Raw genomic sequence first — 26,184 nt, 5'->3', positions numbered from 1 at the left:
AGAACACTTACAAATATCACATAATTAATTCTAGTCTGCTTTATTATAAACTCTAACTTTGATCAGCATCACTTACAATACTCGGCATATTACTACAAAAGTAGTATTACATATCAGATATTTCAACGTCTGTCTTTGAATTTGTCTATATATATATATATATATATATATATATTATATATATATATATATATATATATATATATATATATATATAATCTCCCAGTATTTCTCACTCATGTGACGTCATCGAAGACGAGGGTTTCCCCCAACATAGCGGCAGTATCCCTCCGAGCCGGTAGACCCACTTTTTTTATTTTCACTTTCCCGCGCGATATAATTTGGACCTTTATTATGTCGGCGTGGCGGATGAAGTGGTACGGCTCCAGCTGATTCCGTTCACATTCGGACGCACGTTCCTCTCGATGCGTCAGAGTAGTCTCTCGCTGTCAGATTTTCCGCGCAAAACTTGAATGGATATAGCAGTTATCAGCGAGGACAAGGGAAAGGAGGACGATATAGTATCTTCACATGCATTATTTTGTTTGAAGGTAAAGTAATAATGTAAATAATGCATCGAAATATTTAACCTTGTCTTGCTGTTCATAGCGGTGCTTACCCGTTGTTTACACTGTACGATTCGAACGAACACGCTGTGCAATGCTGCAGTCGTCATTTTTACTGCTGTCAGTTCCTGACTTCGGTCATAATATATGAATAAACCACAATTGAACTGTATCACATCGTTCTTGTTGGTCATTTATGCAACCACACTGTACCTAGGAAAGTTATATTGCTCGAAACTGGCGAGGACTGGAGTATGAAGATCGTACGTTCGCATATTCTCAACGCCTTGGACGTTGTTTGAAATTGAGAGGAAAAGTGTATCATCGTTCGTTGTAATTATGAAAGCCCCAGTATTTGTAACTTTTAACAATTTTTTTTCATATTTTTGATTAAAATGACATCCTCAGTATGTGAAAGTAGACCATAATTATTACTGAATCGCATGGTTTGCATGCCCAGCCCGCCTCACGATTAACAGTAAAAGGAGTGAAAAATGACTTCTTGTCCGGACCAGAAGTCAGCTTTGTTGACACACGAAACGAAACGTAATCACACCACCGCGCATGCTCAACCACATCTACGCAAGTTTTACTGTGGCGTCCGTAGAAACCATACGCTCTTCGAAAAGGTCTGGTCCATCGAAACTGGAGACTCACCTAAAAAGTTGGGTGAAATACCGGAAAGATATAAATATGTAAGTGTTTACAGATTGTTCCGACTATAATGAGCCGTGCAAACAAACGTCTTGAACAGCTAAACTAACGACGGAGGCAGTCGATTGTAAGCTTCATGCAAGGCACTGCACGTTGTGACCGATGGTACGGAGATCAAGTTTGCTGAATGAATTGAGAGAGAAAAACATATATGAATAAAAATTCAACACTTCACCATTGTAATCATTGAACTAGTCGTTTCTTCCATTATGGAGTATAATGAAAATTTCGTTGAAAATAAATGACAGGACTGATTCTGCTCCGTCTACTCAAACGAAGTTTTGTGTACGGCCAGGCTACGCTGCAGGCAACACAGCCTATCAACTTCGCTTACCGTTGCCGTACGGCGTAATTGAAAACACTCAGAAAGGAAAAATTATATCTTGAAAGCAGTACAAAAGTTTTACTTATTAAATTTAAAAGTATTTCAAAATAATATCGAACGTAACGGGTATCTAATCCTCACAAGGACTACAGTAGTACAACAAGTATCGGCTAGCTGCGATGCGATGGAAGTTCGAACACAAGTCACAAGAGAGATCCCGGCCTCACTGCAAAGTCGTCCCCTGCGCACCCGGCCCGACAGCAAACTAACCTCTTGGTTTGATTCTGTTGTTTATATTTTTGTATAAAATTCATGATACATATCTGACTTTCACAACTGTACAATTTGCTCAGGCTGTAGTCTACAGACGATCGGAGGGAGCTAAGGCAGGCCCCAAATTTGCATGGACAATGCCCGGGACAATTATAGACGCAGCTCGATGAGAAAGTCATTCACATAAACCTAAATGAAGTGATCAATACAAAACTTTTAAACATCACTGGTTCTGAAAATTTATGATCAACGGTTCTAACCTACGGAATTTACACTGCGACGTTGTTTTTTGTGTGTTTGGCCAGCTACTAGACCTGTAAGGCTGTACTACATGGAGGTAGTAGACTGTACAAGTGCAGCGGGGCCGAGATTGGTGTGGGGCCTGCAGCAAGGTAAAATTGACAGCGTCCATTGCAGAATGCCCGCGTGTTATCCTATCTCGTTTGGGAGGAAATTTACCGCTGTATTCAGATGCCTTTTTACCAGTATAAAAGCCCAGTAACTGATGCATCAAGAGCCAAGAGTCTGTAAATTTCTTAGCAGTAACTCCATTGTTTTTTTCTAAATTTTCGCTGAGATACAGCAGTGCGTATACTGGTCCCGATCGTTATGACTCAGGCGTTCACAGCTGTTTAGGGAGCCGTCATTATTTACGATCTGGGGGTCGTAGGAATTACATTAGAAACTCCGAAATTTTGAGTCGCACCCCAGCCAACCATGATGACTTTGAGTAACCCCCTCTCAAACAGAAAGTTTGGCTTCCCTTACCTGGGCCCATGTAATAATATGTAGAAGCTCACCTAATAAGCAGTCTCCGACCATATAGGCCTAGTATTGTTAAATTTGGATGGGTAGCATGTCATTATGGTATGGTTAAATGTCTAAATGGTTGTTGAACTCAAGTCAAATAAAATGTACACTTCTATGATAATATAAAGGATGAATTCACACCAGTTCAGTTTTGTCCTAGATCCTGTGCACTTATAGTGATATCTGTCGAGAACATTTCTCCATGACCCAGCCTCCCCTTCCAACCCTGGTAACGACTGCAGAAAACTACTGTGTGACATCATCATCATCACTGTTGATCCTCATCTTTGATGACGCTGGTGCCATTGAGTACATAAATCACGATATCATTCTCATCGTCAATATCTTCTCTTTCATAATGAGTATTGCTAGTAGTAGCACCTTCTTGTAGTCTTTCGCCTTGCTTCATCTAGTTGATATTTATTTGTACTGTTAGAGTATTTATTTTGTTTTTATTTAATATGTATCAGAGTAAAATATATATAATCAACTAATCATTATGTCATTGAGGACAGAGTAAGATAAAGAAAAAACATTTTGAGCACCCCTTACAACTTTCATTTTTGAATGACCCCCCAGGTTGTAATACTGACGGTTTCCTTACTTGCTGCCAAAGGCAATCGCGTTCACTGCATTCGATAGCCAACCATACATTGCCAAACTATGTTGCTTCGATTTCGCAATCACCTTGCCGCTAAAGCAACAATCAGCTGAAATTTATTACTTCAAGGAACTCAATTTTGATAGCTATTTGCCTACAAGAGTGGGCCGAGTGTATATAGTGTCGTCTCGATTTTACATCGGTACCGGGAGTTCCTGAATGACCAACTACAGGGTGCGCATCGGTGCACTGCCGACTGCAGTTTGAATAATCCGTATATAACGCACACTGTACCAGAATAGAATGTTAGCCTCCTCTGCCAAAGTTCTGTATCCTCTGAAACACAGTAGCAGTACGTATTTGAACGGAGAAGAACAAAATAAAACCATTCGCAGGTCATTCAGCCGGCGATTACCCGGGCAGTGTGGCGTGGCATGGCAAGGCCCCAGGAATGTTGCAGGCTCGATGATGTCATCAGTATCGGCGTTCTCGATCACGTGCACAGCCTACAAATTGTCAACAAACCCGCGCGGCAATCCAACTCGATCGGGCAATATTTAGCGTTTGTATGTCACTACAGGAGCACAAATTTGGCTTATTTCTTTACTGAACAACATTTCACGATGGATGTAAGAGAATAATATTTAATTTCGAACATAAAAAAGGTTAAAAGTTACAAATACTGGGCTTGAATGAAACTAAAATCATAAACAATCACAGTCAACAAAGCGCAAAAAGAAACTTTTAACATTTGGCATGTAATGTTCATTCGATCTCGATTTTACTGGTGTCTTATGAAACACTTCATTGTGGCCGTGGCTCCTATCGAGCTGTCGACGAAGTGACACAAGCTTCTGAAAACTGCGTTTGCCGTACGTTACTGCAGTAAACATTCTCGCTTTATTACAGCCTACCGCAGAAGTTCAACAGCAATACAACACTTTGCCGATGCTAAAAATTTAACCCGTCACCTGACAGGATGAGATGTTGATTTCGATACATCATATTATATGTTGGATTCTTGTTCGGTGATAAATTGGTCGATTTTGAGCGATGACTCGGCTGTTACGGCTCGTGACGAGATAGTACAGTACAGTGGTATAGTAGCAAACGTAGGGAGCAGACTAGCTGTGATATGGCAGCGCTAGCGGTACTGTGGCGTGTATCGAACGCGATCGGGTCATTGAGGTCGACGTCATCGCCACAGTCCCGCTGCGAGCCAACGCATAGGCTTCGTTGGCAGTTTACGACGACACCGACCGGTGTCGTAGATTTAGCTTGCAAAATAATGAACTATATTAGCCTTTGAATAAATAAACTTGTATCATCTTTATCATTGACTATCTGAGACTCATTCTGTGCGCCTGCTAACTTTCTTGAAGATAAGAACACGTATTTTCGACCATTTTCCCGTGAGCCGTCGACGGTTCTACGATGTTTGCTCGATCGCGCGTACAACGCATTGAATACGTTGGAGGTCAAAATTCAAATTCAAGCAGGAACCATCGACGACTCATCGAAAACGGTCGAAAATACATGTTGTCACGGTCGGGCTCGTTAGCAGGAGTAGAAGATGAGTCTCAGATAGTCAGTGATGCAGTAGGTATACTTTTATTTTTTGCATGCTTTATCTATTTTATTATTTTGCGAGCTAAATCTACGATACCGGTCGGTCTCATAGTAAACTGCCGACGAAGCCTATGCGTTGGCTCGCAGCGGGACTGTGGCGATGACCTCAATGACCCGATCGCGTTCGATACACGCCACAAGTACCGCTGCGATATCACAGCTAGGAGCAGACGACAGAGAACGCTCTCGTTTTCTCCAGTATAAAAAACCAGACAAACTTTCACAATCGCTACCAAAAGCTTCGCTATTTATTACCTTTCCGCATTTTTCAGTAAACTCCTTGTGCCCACTCAATTTTCATCTGCACGAGAATGCTTACAAACAGTTTCAGTAGAAAAAAGTGCCGACCCCGTATACCCCTACTTCTGACGTCAGAAGTAGGGGTAGGCCTATACGGAAATCCTGTAAACCGTATACCTATAGTGTGATGTCACACTATAGGGATAACTGGGTCTATGTATGTGATAAATATATATATTATATATATATATATATATATAATATATATATATAATATATATATATATATATATATATAATATAGGCTATATATATATATATATATATATATATATATATATATATATATATATGTATACCAAGGAGTAAATAATAATTAGATAATCATCTAAAACGCGAAAATGGATATATGGTAATTTAATGAGAATACATTTAAGATGGTATAAGCAGTTTATAAGGTTATTATCATGTAATTCTGCAACATTATCAAGTATACACTTGATCGCACTAATGTTGATTTGTCTTCTGGCTATATGACATTTATTATATAACCGTGCGAGTGTTCCATAAAAATGTAATTTAACATCAATACACCCCTCATCATTGGTGATGTGTTCTTTCGTGTATACATAAACTAGGTTATCTAGTTACAGCTACCTCAAGAGCTAGGTCAGTCCTTTCCAATTTGATTCGATCATCATCATCACCACCACCACCACCACCACCCCCACCATCATCATCATCATCATCTGTTTCAGCAGCACCATTACCATAAATATCACCACCATTATTGTCATCATCACCATCATCGGTAGCGGCAGAATCATTATTAGCAGTGCTATCCCTACCCTCTGCAACAGTGACCCCAACCGAAGCACTGGTATCAGACTTGTCTGTGACGTCACTTCCACTGCTAATATCTAAACTGCGATCTGGTTGTTCCTGATAATCGGAAACATGCTATAAATAAGGGAAATGTTATTTCATAGTTATTTGTTTTAGGGTGATGACATTTTCAGGGGGATGACATTTTTCGTCCACTGCATGCAATTCTATGATTTCCGAGACCACTTCCTCTTGATATTCAAGCCTCAGACTTGGATCATCGTCCAGAAGTCTGTAGTGGCATGTTACTGGATTGAGAATTGATGACTGTGGTACGTACAGTGTAAAATTATCGCGGATGGGCAGTTGTACGCATGGCGACTCGTTGTGAAATCTCTAAAAAAGAAAGGGGACGATAAGAAAATAACAAGTTCCTTGATATGTGATATTGAAAGTCGATATCTTTTAAAACCACGAGACGTTGGACGTATAGCCTTACTAAAATATACCATCGCTCTCTAAATGCTGTGATTTAAAATGCGTGTCAACTTGTGTAATTTGGAGACTTCTTAAACTGAACTGTCAAAATCTCGATAAACATTTAAGACATAATCCGGACACATTCGCGACAGTAAGACTACTGATATTGAAATATAAATGCTCTTTCTTTTTAGAGGTTGAGTCATTTTGAAAATATTACCCCTTGTGTAGAAGAAATTGTTTCCAAGGATAAGCTTTCACGATCAGCGTCTGTACCAATATCTTTTCCCTTGTTGTCTCTCCTTTGATCAATTTCATCACTTTCCTCGGTATCTGAAATCGCTGCTTCACCGCCTTTGTTGGTGTTAGGTTTGTCGATGACGTCGTCACTACAAACAGACCTCGAACTACGTTCAGACTGTTCCTAAAGACCAAAGAACTCCCATTAATTGCAGGGCAGATTAAGTTCACACAGGTAATAGTTTTACGAAATCTTCTCTCAACTACGATGTCATCGAGTTATTAACTCTATACTCGCTTACACACTACAGTTTTGATCAACATCAAATCAGAGCAATTGGATTATTTTCTTTAATGCCAATTATTTCATTTCTAGTGTTTTACTTGTGCATACATATAGTATTAAACGATAACTAGAAAACAATCTCACACAGGAAAACTGGTTCATATTTAAAGGTCAAAACATCGAAGCTGTATGTAAACAAATAGTGAGTATTCAGCTTTGATTATGAGGGTCAACGTTCGAAAGTCATTTAGGCTACGCAAAGCCTAGATGTACCTATACCGAAAGGAACACACATTAATAGGTCGCACTATGGTTAAACATTTTTAGACTATGATATTTTTGACGAAATATTCCCGGTGTTCCTTAACGTTTCTGATTCCTCGCCCATAAACTCCTCATTCGACGTTATCGGAGACGCGGGTATTTGTTGTCACTAGCTTATTTGCTGATCAATCCTTTTCAGTATTTGGATATAACGAAAGGCATGAGACATCCAAATGGTTCTATTTCCATCAGAACATTTTTATCACATTATTGGTTCCATCTATAGGTCTTTTACTTTATTATAAACCATGAGTTTGACCAACAACACTAAAAATAATTGGTACATTACTTCCAAAGTGGTACTACATACCAGTTATTTCAATAAATGTCTTTGACTTGTAGGTACATGTGTACGAAAGAGTAAATAATAACTAGATAATCATCTAAAACGCGAAAATTGGTATATTGTACTTGAAGGTGAATACACTGCAAATGGGCATAAGCCGTGTATTAGGTTATTATCATCAAATTTTTCAAGATGTGCTTGTTAGATATATATTTGATCACACTAATGTTGATTTGTCTTCAGGCTATATGACGTTTATGATACAGGCGTGCCGGTGTTCCATAAAAAATGTAACCCATGCAGCATCCATACCTTCCCCGTCATTTGTTTATGTCCTTTTTGTAAACAGAGACTAGGTTATCTAGTTACAGTTACCTCAAGTGTTTGGTCAGTCCCTTCCGATAAGATTCGATCATCATCATCATCATCACCACCAGCAGGTACAGCAGCAGCAGTAACAGAAACAGAAGCAGTGGCGGCAGCAGCATCGGTTTCAGCAGCACCATAACCGTAACTACCACTACCATCATTGTCATCATCACCATCATCGGTAGATGCAGCATCGTCGGTAGATGCACTATCCTCACCCTCTACAACAGTTGCCCCAACCGAAGCATTGGTTTCAGACGTGTCTTTGTCATAACTCTCACCGCTCATATTTAAACCACGATCTGATTGTTCCTGAAACCAGAAAAAAAACATTATAAAATAATGGAATGCCGCTATATTTCAAAGCTAATCATTTACGTTAGGGTGATGAGCAACACTAATGCTAGACTCGCTTTTTTGATCTTTCGGTCTATCCAAATCAAGGCACAAACATTAAGCTTATTCGCGTTCTTTATAAAATTTCCAGGTCGAAAAACTGTTGAAGTGGTGTGTTCAAAATAAAAATGCCGTATTTATCTTCTTGACAAATTCAGATTGAAGAATACTAACGTTGTTTAAAGCTTTTGATAGCGGGAGCATCAGTTGAACCACCTATAGAAGCCGTAGGCGCTAACACTGACTGCAGACTTTTTAGTTCAGTATATATGTTACAGGAACCTTTGTTGAAATGCAACATGTAGCGCAAGTTATGCCCCATTGATTTTAACCGACTTGATCTGATGATGACATATGAACTTGCCAAGACAGGTCGAAAAACGTTTACAGCTACAATCAACCAAGTGCGTGTTAATATAATTGCATTGTCAAAATATTACTTTATTGGGTTGGGATTGCGTGATGGCATACCATCACTATATGTTACTGATGTGGATTTGGCCTATTGTACAAAATAAAATATCATATCACTGACAATACTGATATGGATCCTCTCCTCGTTGGTGATTTTCTATTCCCGACCTGATGATTTTACCATCCTTTGGGATCAATGATGACATACATTTTACTTTCGATTCTTCTGCGAATGATTTAGCAAATGTTTGGATGACGAAAGTTAACAATAAACTACATTGAGTTATGTTCTGAATATACTTTTGTGAAATACAGACATAATAAAAAAAAAACACCGAAAAAGAGCAAATAAATGTACTCAGGTACTCTAAACACCGCGTTCACTTCTCTGTCTCAACTCAAATCTTACTTTTGATTGTGTTATTTCTCCTCCTTCGTCTTCTGCTGCTGCTGCTGCTACTGCTGCTTCCGCTAATTCTTCTGTCTCTCTACAAATTTGCGGATCTTCTTCCCTTACTTCACTTTCATCTCCATGGTTGTGATCTTCTTCATCTTGCACCAGTAGACCGTTCCGAGGGTTTTCACCGTCTCTTAGAAGGGACGTAGCAGCATTTCCGCAAGAACGAAGACGTTCCCCATATGCTAATAAAATGGTCGACAATACCAAAATGCGGCGTTACAAGTTGCGACACTTTCAACACACCGAAGGGTAAATATCACATTTAAGTAAACGTAATCCGAATTCTCTAATGTGAACCTGGCTGTGATGGAGTATTCGTTTCTACCATTAGGCCTATGCCAAATAATTTTAAACTTCTGTGACAATGTCTGCATTTAGGGAGCATTCGTTTTATATCCTTGCGAAGGGTCGAAAAAACTCTAATCCGTAACTTTCTCGCTTCTGTGTTCGCATCAATTTTTAGCTCACGTGTGTAAACACGTGGGCTAATGTCATAGCGATGTCTGTCTGTCTGTCCGTGTGTGTGTATGTATGTGTGTTAGTGTGTGTGTGTGTGTGTGTGTCTGTCTGTCTGTCTGTTTACACGATAAGTCAAAAACGCCTGAACGGATTCAAGTCAAATTTTGTACACTGGTACCATGATATGCTACTTGCAGAACTGATTAGATTTTGGTTAGTGTGGCTTGCATATTAATGAAGTTATGCAATATCGTTTTTTTCCGTACAATGTTTTCCCTATGGAGACGGCAATGAGTGTAGACATATATCAGAAATACTGCACAAAATTTCATGAAACTTTTCACAGATGACAATCTAAGAACATTATGATGATACTGTGAGTGTCATGTCAATTATCTTCTCATTTGCATATTTAATGAACTTTTGTTATTAGTGAGATAACTCTGAAATTCCTGCACCAAACTTGATGATACTTGCAACAAATATTGATCTGATATCTGTCTAATTATACTTAGAAGCATTAGGCAGTGTCAAGTTAATAAATAGCTCATTTGCATATTTTATGAAGGTTTGTAATTAGTCATATAACTCCGATATAACTTCACCAAATGTGATTAAATCTTCTGCAGATACTGATCCGACTGATATCTAACTGTAGTGTAAAGCATTTAGTAGTGTGAAATTAATTAAGGGTTCATTTGCATATTTAATGAACTTTGTAATTAAGTATATAACTCTGAAATTACGGCACCTAAGTCAGTGAAATCGGGTACAGATATTGTTTTGATAAATATCTAATTGTACTGAGAAGCATTTGGCAGTGTCAAGTTAACAAATAGGTCATTTGCATATTTTATGAAGTTTTGTATATGACTCCAAAATAACTGCACCAAATGTGATGAAATCTGCTGCAGATACTGATCCGACAGATATCTAATTGTGGTGTAGAGCATTTAGTTGTGTGAAGTTAATTAAGGGTTCATTTACATATTAAATTAACTTTGTAATTAGTGATATTACTCCAAAAATTACAGCGTTAAATTTGATGAAACTTGCTACAGATGTTGATCTGATAAATATCCAATTGTACTGAGAAGCATTGAGCGGTGTCAAGTTAATAATTAGCTCATTTGCATATTTTATGAAGTCTTATAATTAGTCATATAACTCCGAAATATCTGCATAAATGTGATGAAAACTGCTGCACGTACTGATTTGATAGATATCTCACTGTGTTGTAAAGCATTCAGTAGTGTAAAGTTAATTAAGGGTTCATTTGCATATTTAATAAACTTTGTAATTAGGTATATAACTCTGAAATTTCGGCACCAAAATTTTGTGAAACGTGCTACACATATTGATTTGATAAATATTTAATTGTGCTATGAATCATTGAACGAAGTTAATTTAGGGTTTATTTGCATATTTAATGAACTATTTAGTGACATCACTCTAAAATTACTGCATTAAATTAAATGAAACGTGCTACAAATGTTGATCTGATGGATATCTAATTGTCCCAAAAAGCATTGAGCAGTGTCAAGTTAATGAACAGCTCATTTGCATATTAAATAAAGTTTTGTAATTAGTGATTAAACTCTGAGAGTACTGTGCGAAGTTGAAAAAAAACTGCTACATATATTGATAACGTATATCTCATTGTTCTGTGAAGCGTACTACTATTAATGAACCTGTTGTAAAACACGTGAGCATATTCAGTTCATATCATTTTGATGACTTGCGATTGGTATGTATGGCACCTTGTGAACTCTTCAAACATAAGGCCATCCGTAATTGTGTCGTTCACTCTTTACCTGCTAAAATACACTTCTAATACAAATTAAACAAAAAAGTGAAATTTAACCCACCACCAACTATAAACCAAATATTAATACGTGCATTAGTAACACCAATGACGTGGTCGCGCTAAAAATCTCACCTTGAGCGACGTTTTCAGCAAAGTATACGTTCTTCTTTCGCAGCACTGCTACAAATTTTTCAAAATTTTTGAGTCCCTTCTTTTTTAGGATACGGATAAGTGTACGATTCTTGTCAAAACTACTGAGAGAGTCCTTCGATATTTCGGCAATATCTTCTTCTGTGAACACCTGTTCAAATAAGAAAGAAGGTCTAACAATATTCACTTGTGCTAATATTTACTTTAAGCTTTATCATAATGAAGGTTTAAACGATGCTCTATCAATTATTTGCCATAAATTAATTGTAATACATTCTCCAGATATGTACATAATATCATTCTAAACTCGAAAACAGTGCATGTCTAAAATGAAACCCATCTAAAGCACAAGCATGCATCGTCGACATGAATATGAAGGTAGCGTGAAGTGGCCTTTAAACCAGGGATAAACCTTACTCGTGGCATATTTTCAAGGACGGACTGTGTAGGTAGATCACGTGCAAACACCTCCATAAATTCCTTGAGCACTCTAATGTGACATGCTTCCTCGTGTGTAACTTGAAAAAAAGTTATAAGAAATGATCAAGTCATAATCATAAATATGTACAGGCTTGAATAATGCTTCCCCCTTTCATCTAGGTGACATACGTGAGGTAGACATTGAATAGACAGGGTCTTCTCTTGCCAAGCTGCTAACTTAGTGTTGTTGCTATCAAACAATTAGTTTGACTCATGTTGCTGCATGTGCTGTACCATCATCACTGCGACAGTAAACATGACTTAACACTATTATTAAAACAAATTCCACATTTTCTCATTGCACCGAAAAAAAAAGATTATTAGGGAGTGTTGATGATGTTACAAAAACTTATTTGAAGTATATGTTGATATCTATTTTACAATATTTTCAAACAATAATGTATATGAGTTTTGGAGGAGATGCACGGCTTCTCAGAGTTGCATTTGCTGACGTTTTGTTGCTCACCATCAGCATGGCTTGTATCAGCTCCTTTCCCTTCCCTTGTTTCCTCTTCCTCCTCTTGGTGTTGGTTCTGCTGTTGTAATTGTTGCGTACCACCATTACCACCACTGCCATCACCAACACCATCATCACTCTCATATTCTTCTGTCTCTTCATCTCCCTAAAGCGTGTTGAAATTAGCCTTATAAATACACAGCACATAGTGTGAAATATGCAATGGTTTGTTGACGGCAGAGTTCTAGTCAGGATTTATAATTTAACCATCAACAAGACCATTACAAACATACCAATTCTGCTGGCAAGTCAGACAATAAGGAATAGTATGATTCGGGGAGTAGAACAAGAAAATACAGTTTAGAAATAAAAACTAAAGTGCTTGAAATTGTACTAAAAAACACAATCTTGATCTATTCACTGGAAAGGCGGCCATAAATTTCATGGAAACATGTAAAACACTACGAAAGAAGTTTAAAATTCTCTTCATCAAAACCAGGGCGTTATTTATCGGATTTTTCAGGGGCATAGGGTACCTGCAAATTTGAGAATCACAGAACGTTGTTGAATTTTACAATTAACTTGTGATCAAATTTCAGATTTCCTTTCTCATCAGCCAAGGACAACTTACATTGAAATTAAATTTTTTATAACAGGCTTAGTAAGAAAGCCAGAGTATGAAGACCTCAGTGTGACTTTGACCAATTTCCCTACAGCTCAGTAGATAAATAAGCAATGGATTTGCTTCGCAAAATCTCAATTCGATTGATTTTTGCATAATTTGGCAATACAATTGTCTTGACCAAAATTCTGTTATATAATTGATCGTTAAACTGAAAAATATGCACTGTACTTTTATGGTAATATTGCATCTCTGATAACCCATGTAGAAAGAGATAAGCAGCCCGGGTGTTCTTATCACCGCCATCAATGCTGATACCCTACTTACATGACGTACATTACTCACCTCTGGTATCACAAATGGAAGTTCGGCAAGTACTTGTACTTCTTCTTCCGTACCGGATGAGTCTTTCTTGTAGAAGATCATCGTTCCGTTCGCCCTGCGAACATCATTTTCTGCCCGCTCGACTTGAATATGCCAGTGGTTGAACTCATCAGGTCTATATTTATGGTCATTCACTGTATTCGTTAGCATATATCCTTCACACTGTACTTCATTGACAATAGTATCACCAACTTGCATTGAAAATGAACACGTGTAAGGCACGTCCTTTTTGTGATAAGTATCATACCCTCTTGAACGATGCTCCTTAATTCGTTCATTCAGGTTTCTTGTCTCTACCAAATCTACGAGGAACCAATTCCGTTCCGTTTCATGCTGAAGCAGCAGTATGCAAACGTTGCGGCAACTTAGCCGCCTTGATATAGCTCGGAAGAATTCTGTTACTTTTGTTCGTATACGTCTCAGAACACGAGCAACTGAAAATCTTGAATGGAATATTACAACGGAATATGCAAATGAAATGTCGATATTAATATTAAATAATTTCTCTCGAAGTAAAAATATAGATACTGGAGATATATTCGTTTCTGGTGGCACCCAAACATCAATTTTTTTCTATGTTAGTCCATGGCCTTTTTGTCAAGAGTAACTTAGAAAGACGTGCCGGAATAAGGTTGCATACACTCACTTGTCATTTTTAGCCTACGTGAGCAATTGTTGAGCCGGCCTCTGTTGTATGACCCTCTTTGTGTCTTTCTGTGTATATGTTCCTGTCGAAATATTTCTCTACGTAAATTTCGCATACATATTTATTTATCCACAGGAACCGTAAAACTAATTTGAATAGCCCTGAGCGAATGTTGCCAGAGAAGAAGTCTTAACCAAAAACGAGAAAAACTAGACCCTAAAATATACGTATGCAAATTTCATCACCATTTCAACATATATGAATAATGTCATCCCTATGCATCTACATTATGAAAGCTATCAGACAAGCTGTTTCTGATGCTTTTATTCAAATGAGGGAAAATTCAATCACTAGCTCATCCTTAGGATCCTGCAAACAAAATTTCTGAGCCCATCTAGCAGTTTCACAGAAGAATATATTTGGAGAAAAATTAGGATAAACGAGAGCACAAATCAAACATGAAACGTTAACTTTAGGCCAATTCGGATAAATCTATAGCAGGGCACCCCTTAAAGTATAAAATAGCAAAGCCCTTGGACCAGTGAAGTGGCAAGATATGCAAATTTATGGCCAGTCGATGGTAAACTAACACGATTGGAACTAATTTCGGATAATTGGATAACATATAGTATATATTATTATAGTATACATTATATACATATAGTATTTAGGCCAGAGAAAAAAAAATCTTGTTCATCGGATTTTTTGGACCAAGTTCCAGGAGCGGCGAGCGAATTTTTTTTAATTTTTTTTAGGCCGAAGGTAAACGCGGTTCTCTGGCATTTTTGCACAGATGCAGACAAGGCAAGATAGTTGTTTCCCTTTTTACCAGAAATATCTCAGACAAGAAACACTGATACTGGTAACTGAATTCAATACTATATTTCCAACAATAACATAGGCCATTACATTCACAGTTAGTGTTTGCACAACATATTCTGAGTATTTCAACATTCTCTCAGAATAAAACTGAAATGTACAACAAATTACTGAAATCCAACAATTCAGTATTGTCCTTTATATTGTCCTGGTGGGACCTAGCATTTGAGATTTTTCATTTTACTTTGGCCCCATGTTTTGGCCTCTTTACCACTGTCTCTACACATTGTACACAATGGTCTAACAACACTGTACTGTGATCGGAGTGAAGTTATATAGTCATCATTCAGATCGTAACATCGACGCAACCATGTGTTTTGTCATTGCCGTAATTTTTTACACTTTCGATGCAATTTTCATTCAATCGGATGCACCGTCCATCTGCTGTCACGATCTTGTTGAACAAATCGCCGAACGTAATATCAGGACAAACACTGAATAGCGTCTTTGGAACTAACTGTTGGCCATCACGTCGAATGTTGGCGATCAAATTAATACTCATGATGTGACATGTACTAACCTTTACAAAACGAGGAAATTTCTGGCCAAATCGACCCACTTTGCGTCGTGATTCGCCAAATTCAGACGTCACAACAACGTGTTGGCGGTCAACTAAGTCCAAACACGTCGGAAGTCTCATTCAAAATCCCGTGCCCGCGAAAACCCGACAAAGTGTAGGGCGTCACTAAAAATATTTGTAATGTGGAAGTAAGAATTTGCCGCGATCAAAAAAATTCCAAATATGCCAAAGTAGAAGCGGCGATTCCGATGAACAATTTATTTTTTCTTCCTGGCCTTATGGCCAGTCGATAGTAAACAAAGACGATTGGAACTAATTTCGGATAATTGGATTTTCATATTTTTCAAATTTCTTAAAGATATTAGGTGCTCTACAGCTGAATGTTGCGGCATTACAAATTACTCATAAAAACAAGTGTGTAACTTAGAAAGAAAAGCAGATGAACTTACATTTGCAGATCAAATAGACATTATTTCTTCATCTAATTATCCCAAATTAGTTCCAATCGTGTTAACTGCTTAATGTGGTATAAGGATAATGTCAGTTTGTGTGCTTGACGTTCACCAAGTTTCAGAGTTAAAATGCCAAGTCTGTTTAAGTACATGTAACATTTAACACTCCTTCCTGGGGTAACTTTTCACTTACTCCCTGTACACCTGTTCAGGTAGTGAAGAGGGTCAAGCGCGCCTTGCTATTTACTTACCCGCTGAAGGAGAGTGTTTCAATTCTCACGATGCCGTTTTCCACAGTGAATGAAGACTGCTCTGTGACATCGCGCCAATTGCCATCGTGATACTCGTCTTTGACAATGCGCAGTTCAGTATCTTCTCCAGGGATTTCTGGTGGTTCGGCTATGGTGATGATGGCTGGCTTACTGAAAACAAGACTTTCTCCTTGCAGTCTGTTCACAAATACTAGTGGTCCCGGGACAAACCCACTTTGGGAACTTTCATGAATACCAGCCTTTTCATTTTCTTCAACATGAACCTGTTGTCATAGAATGTAAAACACTTGGATAATATGAAAATGCTACTGGGGCGTCTTCTTTTCGTAGTGTAACAGATTAGTCACACGGAGTGTTTCTATGCGGAGACCTTGCATTGCAATTTACGGTCATTGCAGGCGAGATAAAAGGACAACGAAGCTATTTCATCTTCTCAAAGACGAACCAGCATAAAAATTTAGAAACCATTCATGTCGAATAAATGTAAACTATTGAAAATATTTTTAAAATAGAAAAAAACGGCAATCCATGTCAACGATATTCATTTAGTAGTGTTGTTTGATTAGCTAGTGTAATAAGCTTTTGTCTTAAAAAAAGGTGTCAAGAGTGTTGTCATTCATACAGTATTTACGTCTATACATATTCATTAAAGAGAATTATGTTATATTAACCCATACTACCTCAAGTGCCAACAGTTTTCTCTCTGCAACAGCATCTTCTGGAATTTCTATAGCTACGTCAGGGCACATCACAGATTTCAGCGTTACGGCAGATTTGTCGATGTAACATTGGTCTTGGTAAGGCCTTGATATTGCTATAAACATACCAAGCTGGCTTATGCTGAGAGAAATCTCGACATCATCCTGAAAATTCGAAACATGTTTTCGTCATACGCATTTAAACACGTAAATACAGTCAAACCTGTGTATAGGGGTCACTCAAGGGACCAAGGAAAAAGTTCCCACTATAAGGAGGTGACCTTTCTATAGAGGGCGGGTGTTGCATTATTTTCTGTGTAGGTGATGTACTGAGTGGTGAATTAAGCAAATGATAACAGCAATAATAAAATTCCATAACATAAATCTGTTAAAAATCATAGTACATTCATTTAGTTTCTGAAAGCTTCCAATGCAGATATCAACTTGGTCAAAAAAGACATTTCTTGCTTTCTAGTCAGAGCAGTTTTCGACAGACATCATTAAGAGTCAGAAATGATAACCATTATACACCGGTTTTATACCAAATTGGAGCAATTACAGTTGGCCACAGACTACATAAGAGAGGTTGCTGTTCTCTAGAGGGCCTTTAACATGTACAATGTTAAGAGACTGCTGTAGAGGGCCGTTAACACTAAGAATGTTACGGGACTGCCGCAAACTGACCACTATAACATTGATTACTGAGACAGGTTTTACTGTATGAATTGAAATTCTGGACACGATTCCATTTCCACGACATTTGTCATAAGTATTAAAGCAGCTTGGTGCAAGAATAAACGAAGGTGACGGTTATTTACATGTTTCCTTCATAAATTGATCTACATTGCATTTTATGGTGCAAAAGACATACAATTGTAACCTCTAATAACCCATTTAGACATTTCTTCATTCTTTTCCCCTCATCTAATTACAGTCAAACCTGTCTTAGAGGTCCCCCCTTACAAGCGGTCACCTTGCAGCAGTCCTGTAACTTTTTACATGTTAAAGGTCCTCTAAAGAACAGCTACCTCTCTTATGTGGTTAGTGGCCACATGTAATTGCTCCAAAGTGGTACAAAACCTGTGTATAATGATCATCATATCTAACTCTGAATGATCTCTGTCGAAATGTGCTCTGACCTTAAAGCAAGAAATGATTCTATTTTGATCAATTTTATATCTGCATTGCAAGCTTTCAGGAACTAAATGAATGCATTGTGATTTTCAACAGATTTATGGTATGGATTTTATTGTAATCTTTTCCTAAAGTCACCACTCAGTACACCACCTACACAGAAAATAATGCCACACCCACCCTCTATAGAAAGGCCACCTCCATATAGTGGTTACTTTTCCTTGGGACCCTATACACAGTTTGACTGTATTACATTTTCTTATTATGGGATAAATGCGATCGAAAAAACGACATGATCAGCGTCAATGTAGCCGATGACTCACATGGATTGTCGATTGCTCTTGCCAGTTTTGCCCATCACCACTCTTCATGATGACGAGAACTCTGTTGGAGCCAGGATCGAGACACTTCCTGCTAAGAGTGACGGGCAGGTCAAAGGTCATACTGTGCGGGGATAAGTCGATGATGTCTGACAGGTAAAACTCGAGTTCCCGCAGTTTTGGCTGCGTTGCGTGACTCGGGTTGCAAGTAACCGATACTTCAAGTTGGTCTCTAATGGCTCGTGGCGGCACTTTCAACATGAAACCAGAGGGTAGCATGTACGACTTCCTAACCTGTTTGGCAAAAGTAAACGATTAGTCCATACGAACACGAATTGATTTTAACAGCTGTTAAACTGCAGACATCTTGATGTTAAGACTATTCCAGCATTAATTCGCAAGGGGCAGGCATCAGTTTTACATAACAGACAAGCAATAGCCGAAATGAGTCTTTAAATTCAATGTTTGACATAAATTAAATTATCCTGTGAATTGTTTTTTATTTAAAAAGTTGTCCTAATAAGTGCCTGGGACATAATGCAGTTAATCGTTTATTCCGAGAGTGAAAGTGGGCACATACAGTCATTGCATTAAATCCCCGTTACTTGTTTTTTGGTTTGTTTGTTTTTTTCATTTTGCCTACCAAAAATTAATATCAACTCTTCGGAGAGATGTTTTGGATTCCCGCTATATAACCATACTGTCTTTGAAAGTGTCACTATTTCAATCTTTGGCGATGGATCCTTTCTTAGTTTTTGTGATTGCTGGCGGCGGCCACATATGGTGATTTGCAAGTCGAAAATTATATAGTTGTTAAAATCTAAGTTCTGTATTTGCCATCAATGTTTAAAAATGCCATTTTATGCCAGTTAAGGTCGAAATTCAAGCTTCAACGAGTACTGATATTTCAATGGTGAAATTGAATAATTCTGTCCTCTTGTAGTTTGTTGTTTTATTCACTAATTATATCCTTTTTATTTTCACTCCTTTCTCAGCGTGAACACCAAACACAATCATTGTGATTCCCTTGTAACATACACGAAGTGCAACGGGAAATCCTCAATATGGCAAATAGTGACCCTTCCCAGAATGTACCGCGTCAAATCTGTCCAGGCCTTCAGTGTAATGAAGCAAGTTGTCTTAAACTAACTGATATTATGCAAGGCAAACACTTGCTACGTTCTTAACTCCATGGTGAGAATGATGTTTAAAATTTTGAGAGAAACAATGGCATGAGAACACCTGAGTAAGATTTTCTTTTAGGGGCCATGCATTCTGCTGATATAAGTTGTAAGACAAGTGAAGACAGAGCTGTTTGTTCACAAATAGCCTTTGCAAGATTTTGCGTTTACACACCTGTTTCGTTGGAACGATGCGAATCTGAAACTTCATCTCGCTAGCTTTCTCGACACTTTGTTGACGAGAACGTACATTGTCACCTGGGGTATTGGAGGATAAAAACATAAGCTTAGGAGATTGACTCGCATGGTAACGGGATTGGGAGAGTATTTTATCTGTTGGGAATACACGCCACATTTTTGAAGCTTAGCTCACTGCTTTCAACGAATTTACCAGAAAATTTAAAAGAATGCAATATCAACAAAAAGCGTGGATTGATTTCTTATTCACAAAAAACAAAGAAAGTGTCAAATACATGTAGGTATAATACAATATGCTACTATAATGACAATGTGAGCAAAGCTTGTTTATGCAGTAAAAGTTATCGCTCGCTCTTACATTTGCTATATTAATCTAACCACATTGAAATCATTCAACGACTTATTGAAAAGTTTTGCAACAGGATCGTGTGTTTTTCATATTCTGTAAGTCGCGGCATTTGGTTGAAGAGAAACACTACCATGTAATGAAACTGCGTCAAGGTCACTTCCCTGTCATACGACGCTTGCCAGGCGCTGGCTGGTCACGATGATCGCATACGATTGACTGTGACGTTGTCTAGACCAACAAATTCTCAACCTAACTACACTGTAAGGTTTACACAGAAAACAGTCACAGAAATCATCCAATGTTTTCTATTATCCGGCAGTCATAGAAAGAAATCTGAACGAAGACATCGCAAGATCTGAAAACAAAATTTCTGAGAAGAACTTTTCACCGATTAGAAAGCCTAGCCAAAACATACTTAACCAAATTTCAATATATGGCTTAACTTAAATGGGGACAGAGAAATTGAAACCAAAATTTTCTTTGTGTTAACTAAGTTTACTAAGTTTTATAATCATCTGAGCAAATCATGGTACAGTTATTCGTAGAAGCTAACAAACCGCTTTTTAAAGCTATCAAGACTAGATATTTACATAATACAAGTTTTATTATAAATTGCACAAATCATAATAAGGTTACCCCTGCTATTTGAACCTAAATCAAATTTGAAAGCTGTAAGACCAGCGGTTTTAGAGGTGCTTTAACCAGAAATGGGAATGTAAAGTTTACATTAACAAATTTCATAATTCATTGAGCAAAAGTAAATGAGGCCATCTCTACTAGCATGCTTGTCCAAATTTTAATTTTGGAGATAATTTAGAGGGAAGAGGGTGTTTTGACGAGGACATGTGAAAAATTGGCCCTAAATTCCACAGTTGATAATGCATCATCTAATTTGTATGAACCCCTGTACATGTAAATTTGAAAGCCAACGAAAACAGTTAATGCACACATTAACTCTAGCTTTGCCAGTAACGCCGACCAAGTTCTTCATATTCTGTGACAACATCGATAAGCTGATTTTTATCAGAAGATCCTTTCGGAGAACCATGCCCGAATGCAGGTCCACGGAGAGGTACGCTGGTAGACACTTAAATATAGTGCCGAACGGAACAGCAGTACGACACCACCCCGTGCATACAACTGACAGTCAAAACAGTCTCCGATGGAAAGTTGCAAGTTGTCAAATTTGTGGTCTTCACAATGTCAACAGTTTGATTTGTTGAAATTCACAGTTAGTTTTCAAACTGTTACGAAGCAGAAACATAATATTGTGTACCTTTTAGTGTCTGTACAACAGTGACGGTATCCATACTCCTTAGGGTATCGAATATTGCCGCAATGGTAGCGACATAAGCTGTGTTTGGCTTCAACCCTGAGAATCTGTAATGAGTTTCCTTCGATTCTACTTTAACCTGTTGCTTAATATTCTCCTCTGTGGATTCGATGGACAAGTCAAAATGTGAGAATTTGCCCTCCGGTGTTTTCCAATTCAGTCCCACTTCTGTCTGAGTAAGCGAGGCCACTTCTAACGACGCAACAGAACTTGGCACTGGAAGATAATGCCGTTGCACATTAGGCGAGCTAGCCTAGACCCTATTCGTCACTTTCAGCCTAGCCGAAAACGACGGCCTAGACTATAGGCGAGCCTGACAAGAGTCATTATAACGCGAGTCGGATTTTTGAATGGAATCAGTTTTTACTGATTAGAATGCTCTCCGTGGAAAGTTTATTGGACGCTCAAATTTTTATAATCTTTTCTAGTTTGCCTCTTGGCAGGACTCATTTTAAAGCCAATGCCATCTTGTTTCTGTGACAATAGAAAGCTTCCTCATATGTTTAAAGTTAACAATGCTTTTTAAAAGCGACCATTTTTAATTTCATGCAATTGGTACTTTGTTTCCTTGATCTCAAATCTTGCAGGGTGAACACTGATTTTTATTCTTGATCAGGGTAACAAGGGTTTGAAGTTTTCACATGGAAAATTAAATTTCTGAGCAAAAGTTTGAAAACTTTCCGTTTGGAGATGTACAATTTACCCTTGCCCGACACTTGTCATAGAGAAACTTTGCAAAAGTCACGGCCCTAAATTCCACAATTGAAAATGCATCATGTAATTAACTCTAAAACTGATCTGACTCTAAAACTGATCTGAACACGACTGTAACTAATTTAGGATAATTGGATAGTGAAGTAAAGTCGTTTTCACCTGCAAATGTAAGCTCATCTGCTTTTCCTTTTAAGTTACTCTTGTTTTATGAGTAATTTAACTTTTGAGAAATTTGAAAAATATGAAGATCCAATTATATCAAATTTGTTCCAATCGTGTTTTACTAACTTTGTATTTTCTGTCCAGCTTCATGCTTCCTGATAGCTTCAACACCGAGATCGCAAACTTTCTTCGGTGGTTCCTTCATGTTGTTTCCTTCTAGGTCCAGCTCAGTGAGATTACTCAGCCTCGTGGCAAACTCTGGGGGAAGGGAGTCTATTCCCGTATTTCCGACAAACAGGTGAGTTAAATTTGCTAGCTCTGCCATACTTTCGGGCAATTGCCGTATTTCGGGGTTGTTTTCTGCGCTCAGCAACTCTAGTGAGGTCAGGTGAGCTATGTCACTGGGCAAGGAGCAAAGGCGGTTTTTGTCTACGTATAGGGTTTTTAAATTCGGCAAGCTGGTTACGTCATCGATACTCGCCAGATTGTTTTCACCGAGATCAAGGTGTTCTAACTTGACTAGTTTGGACATGGTGTTTGGCAAAGATGCAGTTTCGGTTTGACGTAAATTTAGATATGTCAGCTTGCTTACAGAAGTGACGTGATTGATCCCTTTGGTTAGCTTGTTATTGCTCAAATCAAGAGATTTCAGCTGAGTTAGACCTCCTAAATTAGGCGCTGTCGCCAGCCTGTTACCACTGAGGACTAACTCCCTCAACTTTTCTAGGTACTGGATCTGGGGAGTGTCGCCTAGCAACCCGCATACTGATTCAGGCGATTCGTACCCTTCGAGGGCTGAAACACCCAAATCTGTGAGGCGATTTTGTTTTAAATTCAGCAGTGTCAGTTCTGCGAGGTTGTTCACGTCGTTAGGTACCTCTGTAATCTCATTATTCTCGAGGTTAAGTGTCTGCAAGGTGACTGCGTTGCAGAGATGGGTTTGGAACTCGTGAATTTTGTTATTACTGGCGTCAAGACTTGTAAGGGCTTTAAAATTCTTTATACTAGAAGGCAGTGACGTCAGTTCGCAATTGCTGATGTGCAGTTGGGTTAGATTAGTTAATTTTTCGATACTAGCAGGCAGCTTGCCAAGCTTGTTATTACTTATGTCCAGGATTTCGAGCTTAAAAAATTGTAGAATGGGCGAGGGGAAGCCTTTGAGCTGCAAATCGTGTAAGTACAAATGGGTAAGCTTGTTTGTGGATCGGAAGTACTGAACTTCTTCAGGGATTTTACCTATTGGATTTCTACTAAGATCTAGATATTTTAGCTTTTTAAAATGGCTGATCCCTTCTGGAAAAGACTCCAGCTTATTTTGCCGCAGGTTGAGATGAGTGAGATTACTTAGAGTCCGGCAAATTTCATCGGAAACAGACGATATCTGATTATTCTCTAGCGTTAGTTCAACGATCGTCTTCTTTTTCATTACTTCTCTAGGTACCTCTGTCAGACCACGCCCGCACCGCTTGAAAGCTGACATGCTGCAAGACAAGGATGTAGAGAGGGCGCTCTCCGTATGAAATGATTATTGTGTATATCTACAAAGAATCTCAAAATATACCGGAGAGAATATCACTGAAAATGTTGATTCACTATACATTGTAGGCTATAAGGAAACTACAAATGATGCATAGGTTGTCAGCTCCCAAATTGTAATTCAAAGGTTGTTTGACCTGAAGCTTCCAGTTGTTATTGATGACACTATGCACTATTCCACAGCTAAAGACTGACAGACCTGTGGCAGGATTTGACTGTAACAGGTCTGTCACATATGTGTAGCATATCTGACCGAGCAGGTATGCTGCATGATTGTCTCATCAGACTTGCAGCACACCTGCCCTGTCAGATCTGCTACAGGTCTGACAGGTCAGGTCTGGTGCAGGTCTGACCTGTCAGACCTGCTACAGGTCTGACAGGTCAGGTCTGGTGCAGGTCTGACAGGTCAGACCTGCAGCAGTCTGCTGGATCAGACCTGTAGCAGGTCTGATCCAGCAGACTGCTGCAGGTCTGTGTCCATATCGGTGCACATGCCCTGTTGGCCAGACGTGCACCGGCCATGCACCAGGTCTGGTGCAGACCTGGTGAACTTTAGTTGTGTCTAAAGAGTTTGTATGCACAATTCTAAAGAGTTTGTATTCTGTTAAAGTCCTCAAAAAATAAAAAATGTACATACGGTGACATGACATGACATGACACTGACCTATACCCAATGTATTGTCAATGGGTGAATGATATCAAATACTAGTAATCTCCCGAATTGTTATTGAAAGGTTAAGTTGAAACTTTCATCGTTATAGAGGACAGTTTTGCACAACAGAGGGGTTTGGTAAGTAGAAAGTATGACAACCTAAATGTTTTGCTTCAATGTGGGTGCTTGGATCATCAATAAATTGCTCAATATACCCTAAAACTTGCACCCGAAAGGCGCGCCGAAAATGGAAATGGCAGGAAATGAAAGTGCCAGAAGGAATATGATATTCAATAAATTTTCATGTCCCCCCTTTGCAACGTCATTTTTTTCAGATACCCCCCTGGCGGGTTGTCAATATTTTTCAAGTCTCCCCGCCTGAAATTTCACGGCCCCCCCCCCCTTCTCCAGAGGTGTCTGTGAATGCAGCCTAAAGACGGTTTATTCATTATTATCCTGCGTAATATATGGCGTACTTTTGTAATATGCACAGTAAACTAATCAAGGAAGATATCCTGCCGAAGTGTCTCTTTTTTGATTTATGCCGTGACACTGGTCGGCTGCATTCACGAACACCTCTTGAAGGGGAGAAGTGATTTCAGGGAGGGACTTGAAAAAAATTACAACAGAGGGATCTGAAAAAAAAATGATGTTGCAAAGGGAGGACGTGGAAATTTATTGAATATCAAATTCCTTTACAAATACCTCCTAACACTTTTCATTTCTTGCCATTTCCATTTTTGGCGCGCCCTTCAGGTGTGCAAGTTTTAGCGTCTGTTAAACAATGTATTGATGACCCAAGCAGTCACATTGAGACAATACATTTAGGTTATCATGATTTCTACTTACCCAACACCTCTGTTGTGCAAAACTGTCCTCTATAATAACTAAACGTTTCAACTTAACCTTTCAATAACAATTTGGGAGCTTACTAGTATTTGATATCATTCACCCATTGACAATACATTGGGTATAGGTCAGTGTCATGTCATGTCATGTCACCGTAAGTACATTTTTATTTTTTGAGGAATTTGACAGAATGCAAACTATTTAGAATAGTGCATACAAACTATTCATAATACGGCATAGTGTCATCAATGACAACTAGAAGCTTCAGGTCAAACAACCTTTGAATAATACTTTGGGAGCTGATAGCTTATGCATTAGATGTAGTTTCTTATAGCCTACAATGTATAGTGAATCAACATTTTCAGTGAAATTCATAAAAAATTCTTTTGCACTCATGCACTTGTATCCACCTTAGTCTAATCAAGTACATTAATATCAAAATCAAGAGTACATAAATACACAGATTTAGCTAGTTTTGTATTTCTAAAAAAATTACATAGCTTCCTCATAGCGTACAATGTATAGTGAATCAACATTTCGGTGACATTCCAAAATAAAATTTCTTGTACACATATGCACATGTGACCACCCTCTTTTAATCAAGTACAATTATGTCAATTATTCAGGGTCCATATATTCACAAACATTGCAGTTTTTTAATTGGGAAAAAATTATTCGCAGTTCCGTCATAG

The 26,184-nt window shown here is 38.4% G+C and overlaps 1 protein-coding gene across 1 annotated transcript in view; it reads right to left on the bottom strand.

Moving 5' to 3' along the window:
- Window positions 1-2,956: 2,956 nt before the first annotated feature.
- LOC139144381 (uncharacterized) overlaps window positions 2,957-26,184 on the bottom strand; it is a 37,765-nt gene continuing 14,537 nt past the window's right edge. Inside the window, exons 3-15 of the mRNA XM_070715083.1 lie at window positions 22,582-23,936; window positions 21,523-21,795; window positions 19,875-19,957; window positions 18,522-18,812; window positions 17,047-17,229; window positions 16,346-16,629; window positions 13,559-14,039; window positions 12,587-12,757; window positions 11,637-11,805; window positions 9,188-9,420; window positions 7,975-8,280; window positions 5,816-6,100; window positions 2,957-3,097 (exon numbers count right to left, since the gene is read on the bottom strand). Coding sequence (XP_070571184.1) covers window positions 2,957-3,097; window positions 5,816-6,100; window positions 7,975-8,280; window positions 9,188-9,420; window positions 11,637-11,805; window positions 12,587-12,757; window positions 13,559-14,039; window positions 16,346-16,629; window positions 17,047-17,229; window positions 18,522-18,812; window positions 19,875-19,957; window positions 21,523-21,795; window positions 22,582-23,935 — 4,254 coding nt within the window. The 5' untranslated portion in view covers window position 23,936. The remainder of the gene's footprint in view (window positions 3,098-5,815; window positions 6,101-7,974; window positions 8,281-9,187; window positions 9,421-11,636; window positions 11,806-12,586; window positions 12,758-13,558; window positions 14,040-16,345; window positions 16,630-17,046; window positions 17,230-18,521; window positions 18,813-19,874; window positions 19,958-21,522; window positions 21,796-22,581; window positions 23,937-26,184) is intronic.

Source organism: Ptychodera flava, chromosome 11 (genome assembly GCF_041260155.1).
Source record: "Ptychodera flava strain L36383 chromosome 11, AS_Pfla_20210202, whole genome shotgun sequence".
Lineage (NCBI taxonomy): Eukaryota > Metazoa > Hemichordata > Enteropneusta > Ptychoderidae > Ptychodera > Ptychodera flava.
Note: the sequence above shows the minus strand (reverse complement) of the source record. Positions and strands in the feature narration are given on the sequence as shown.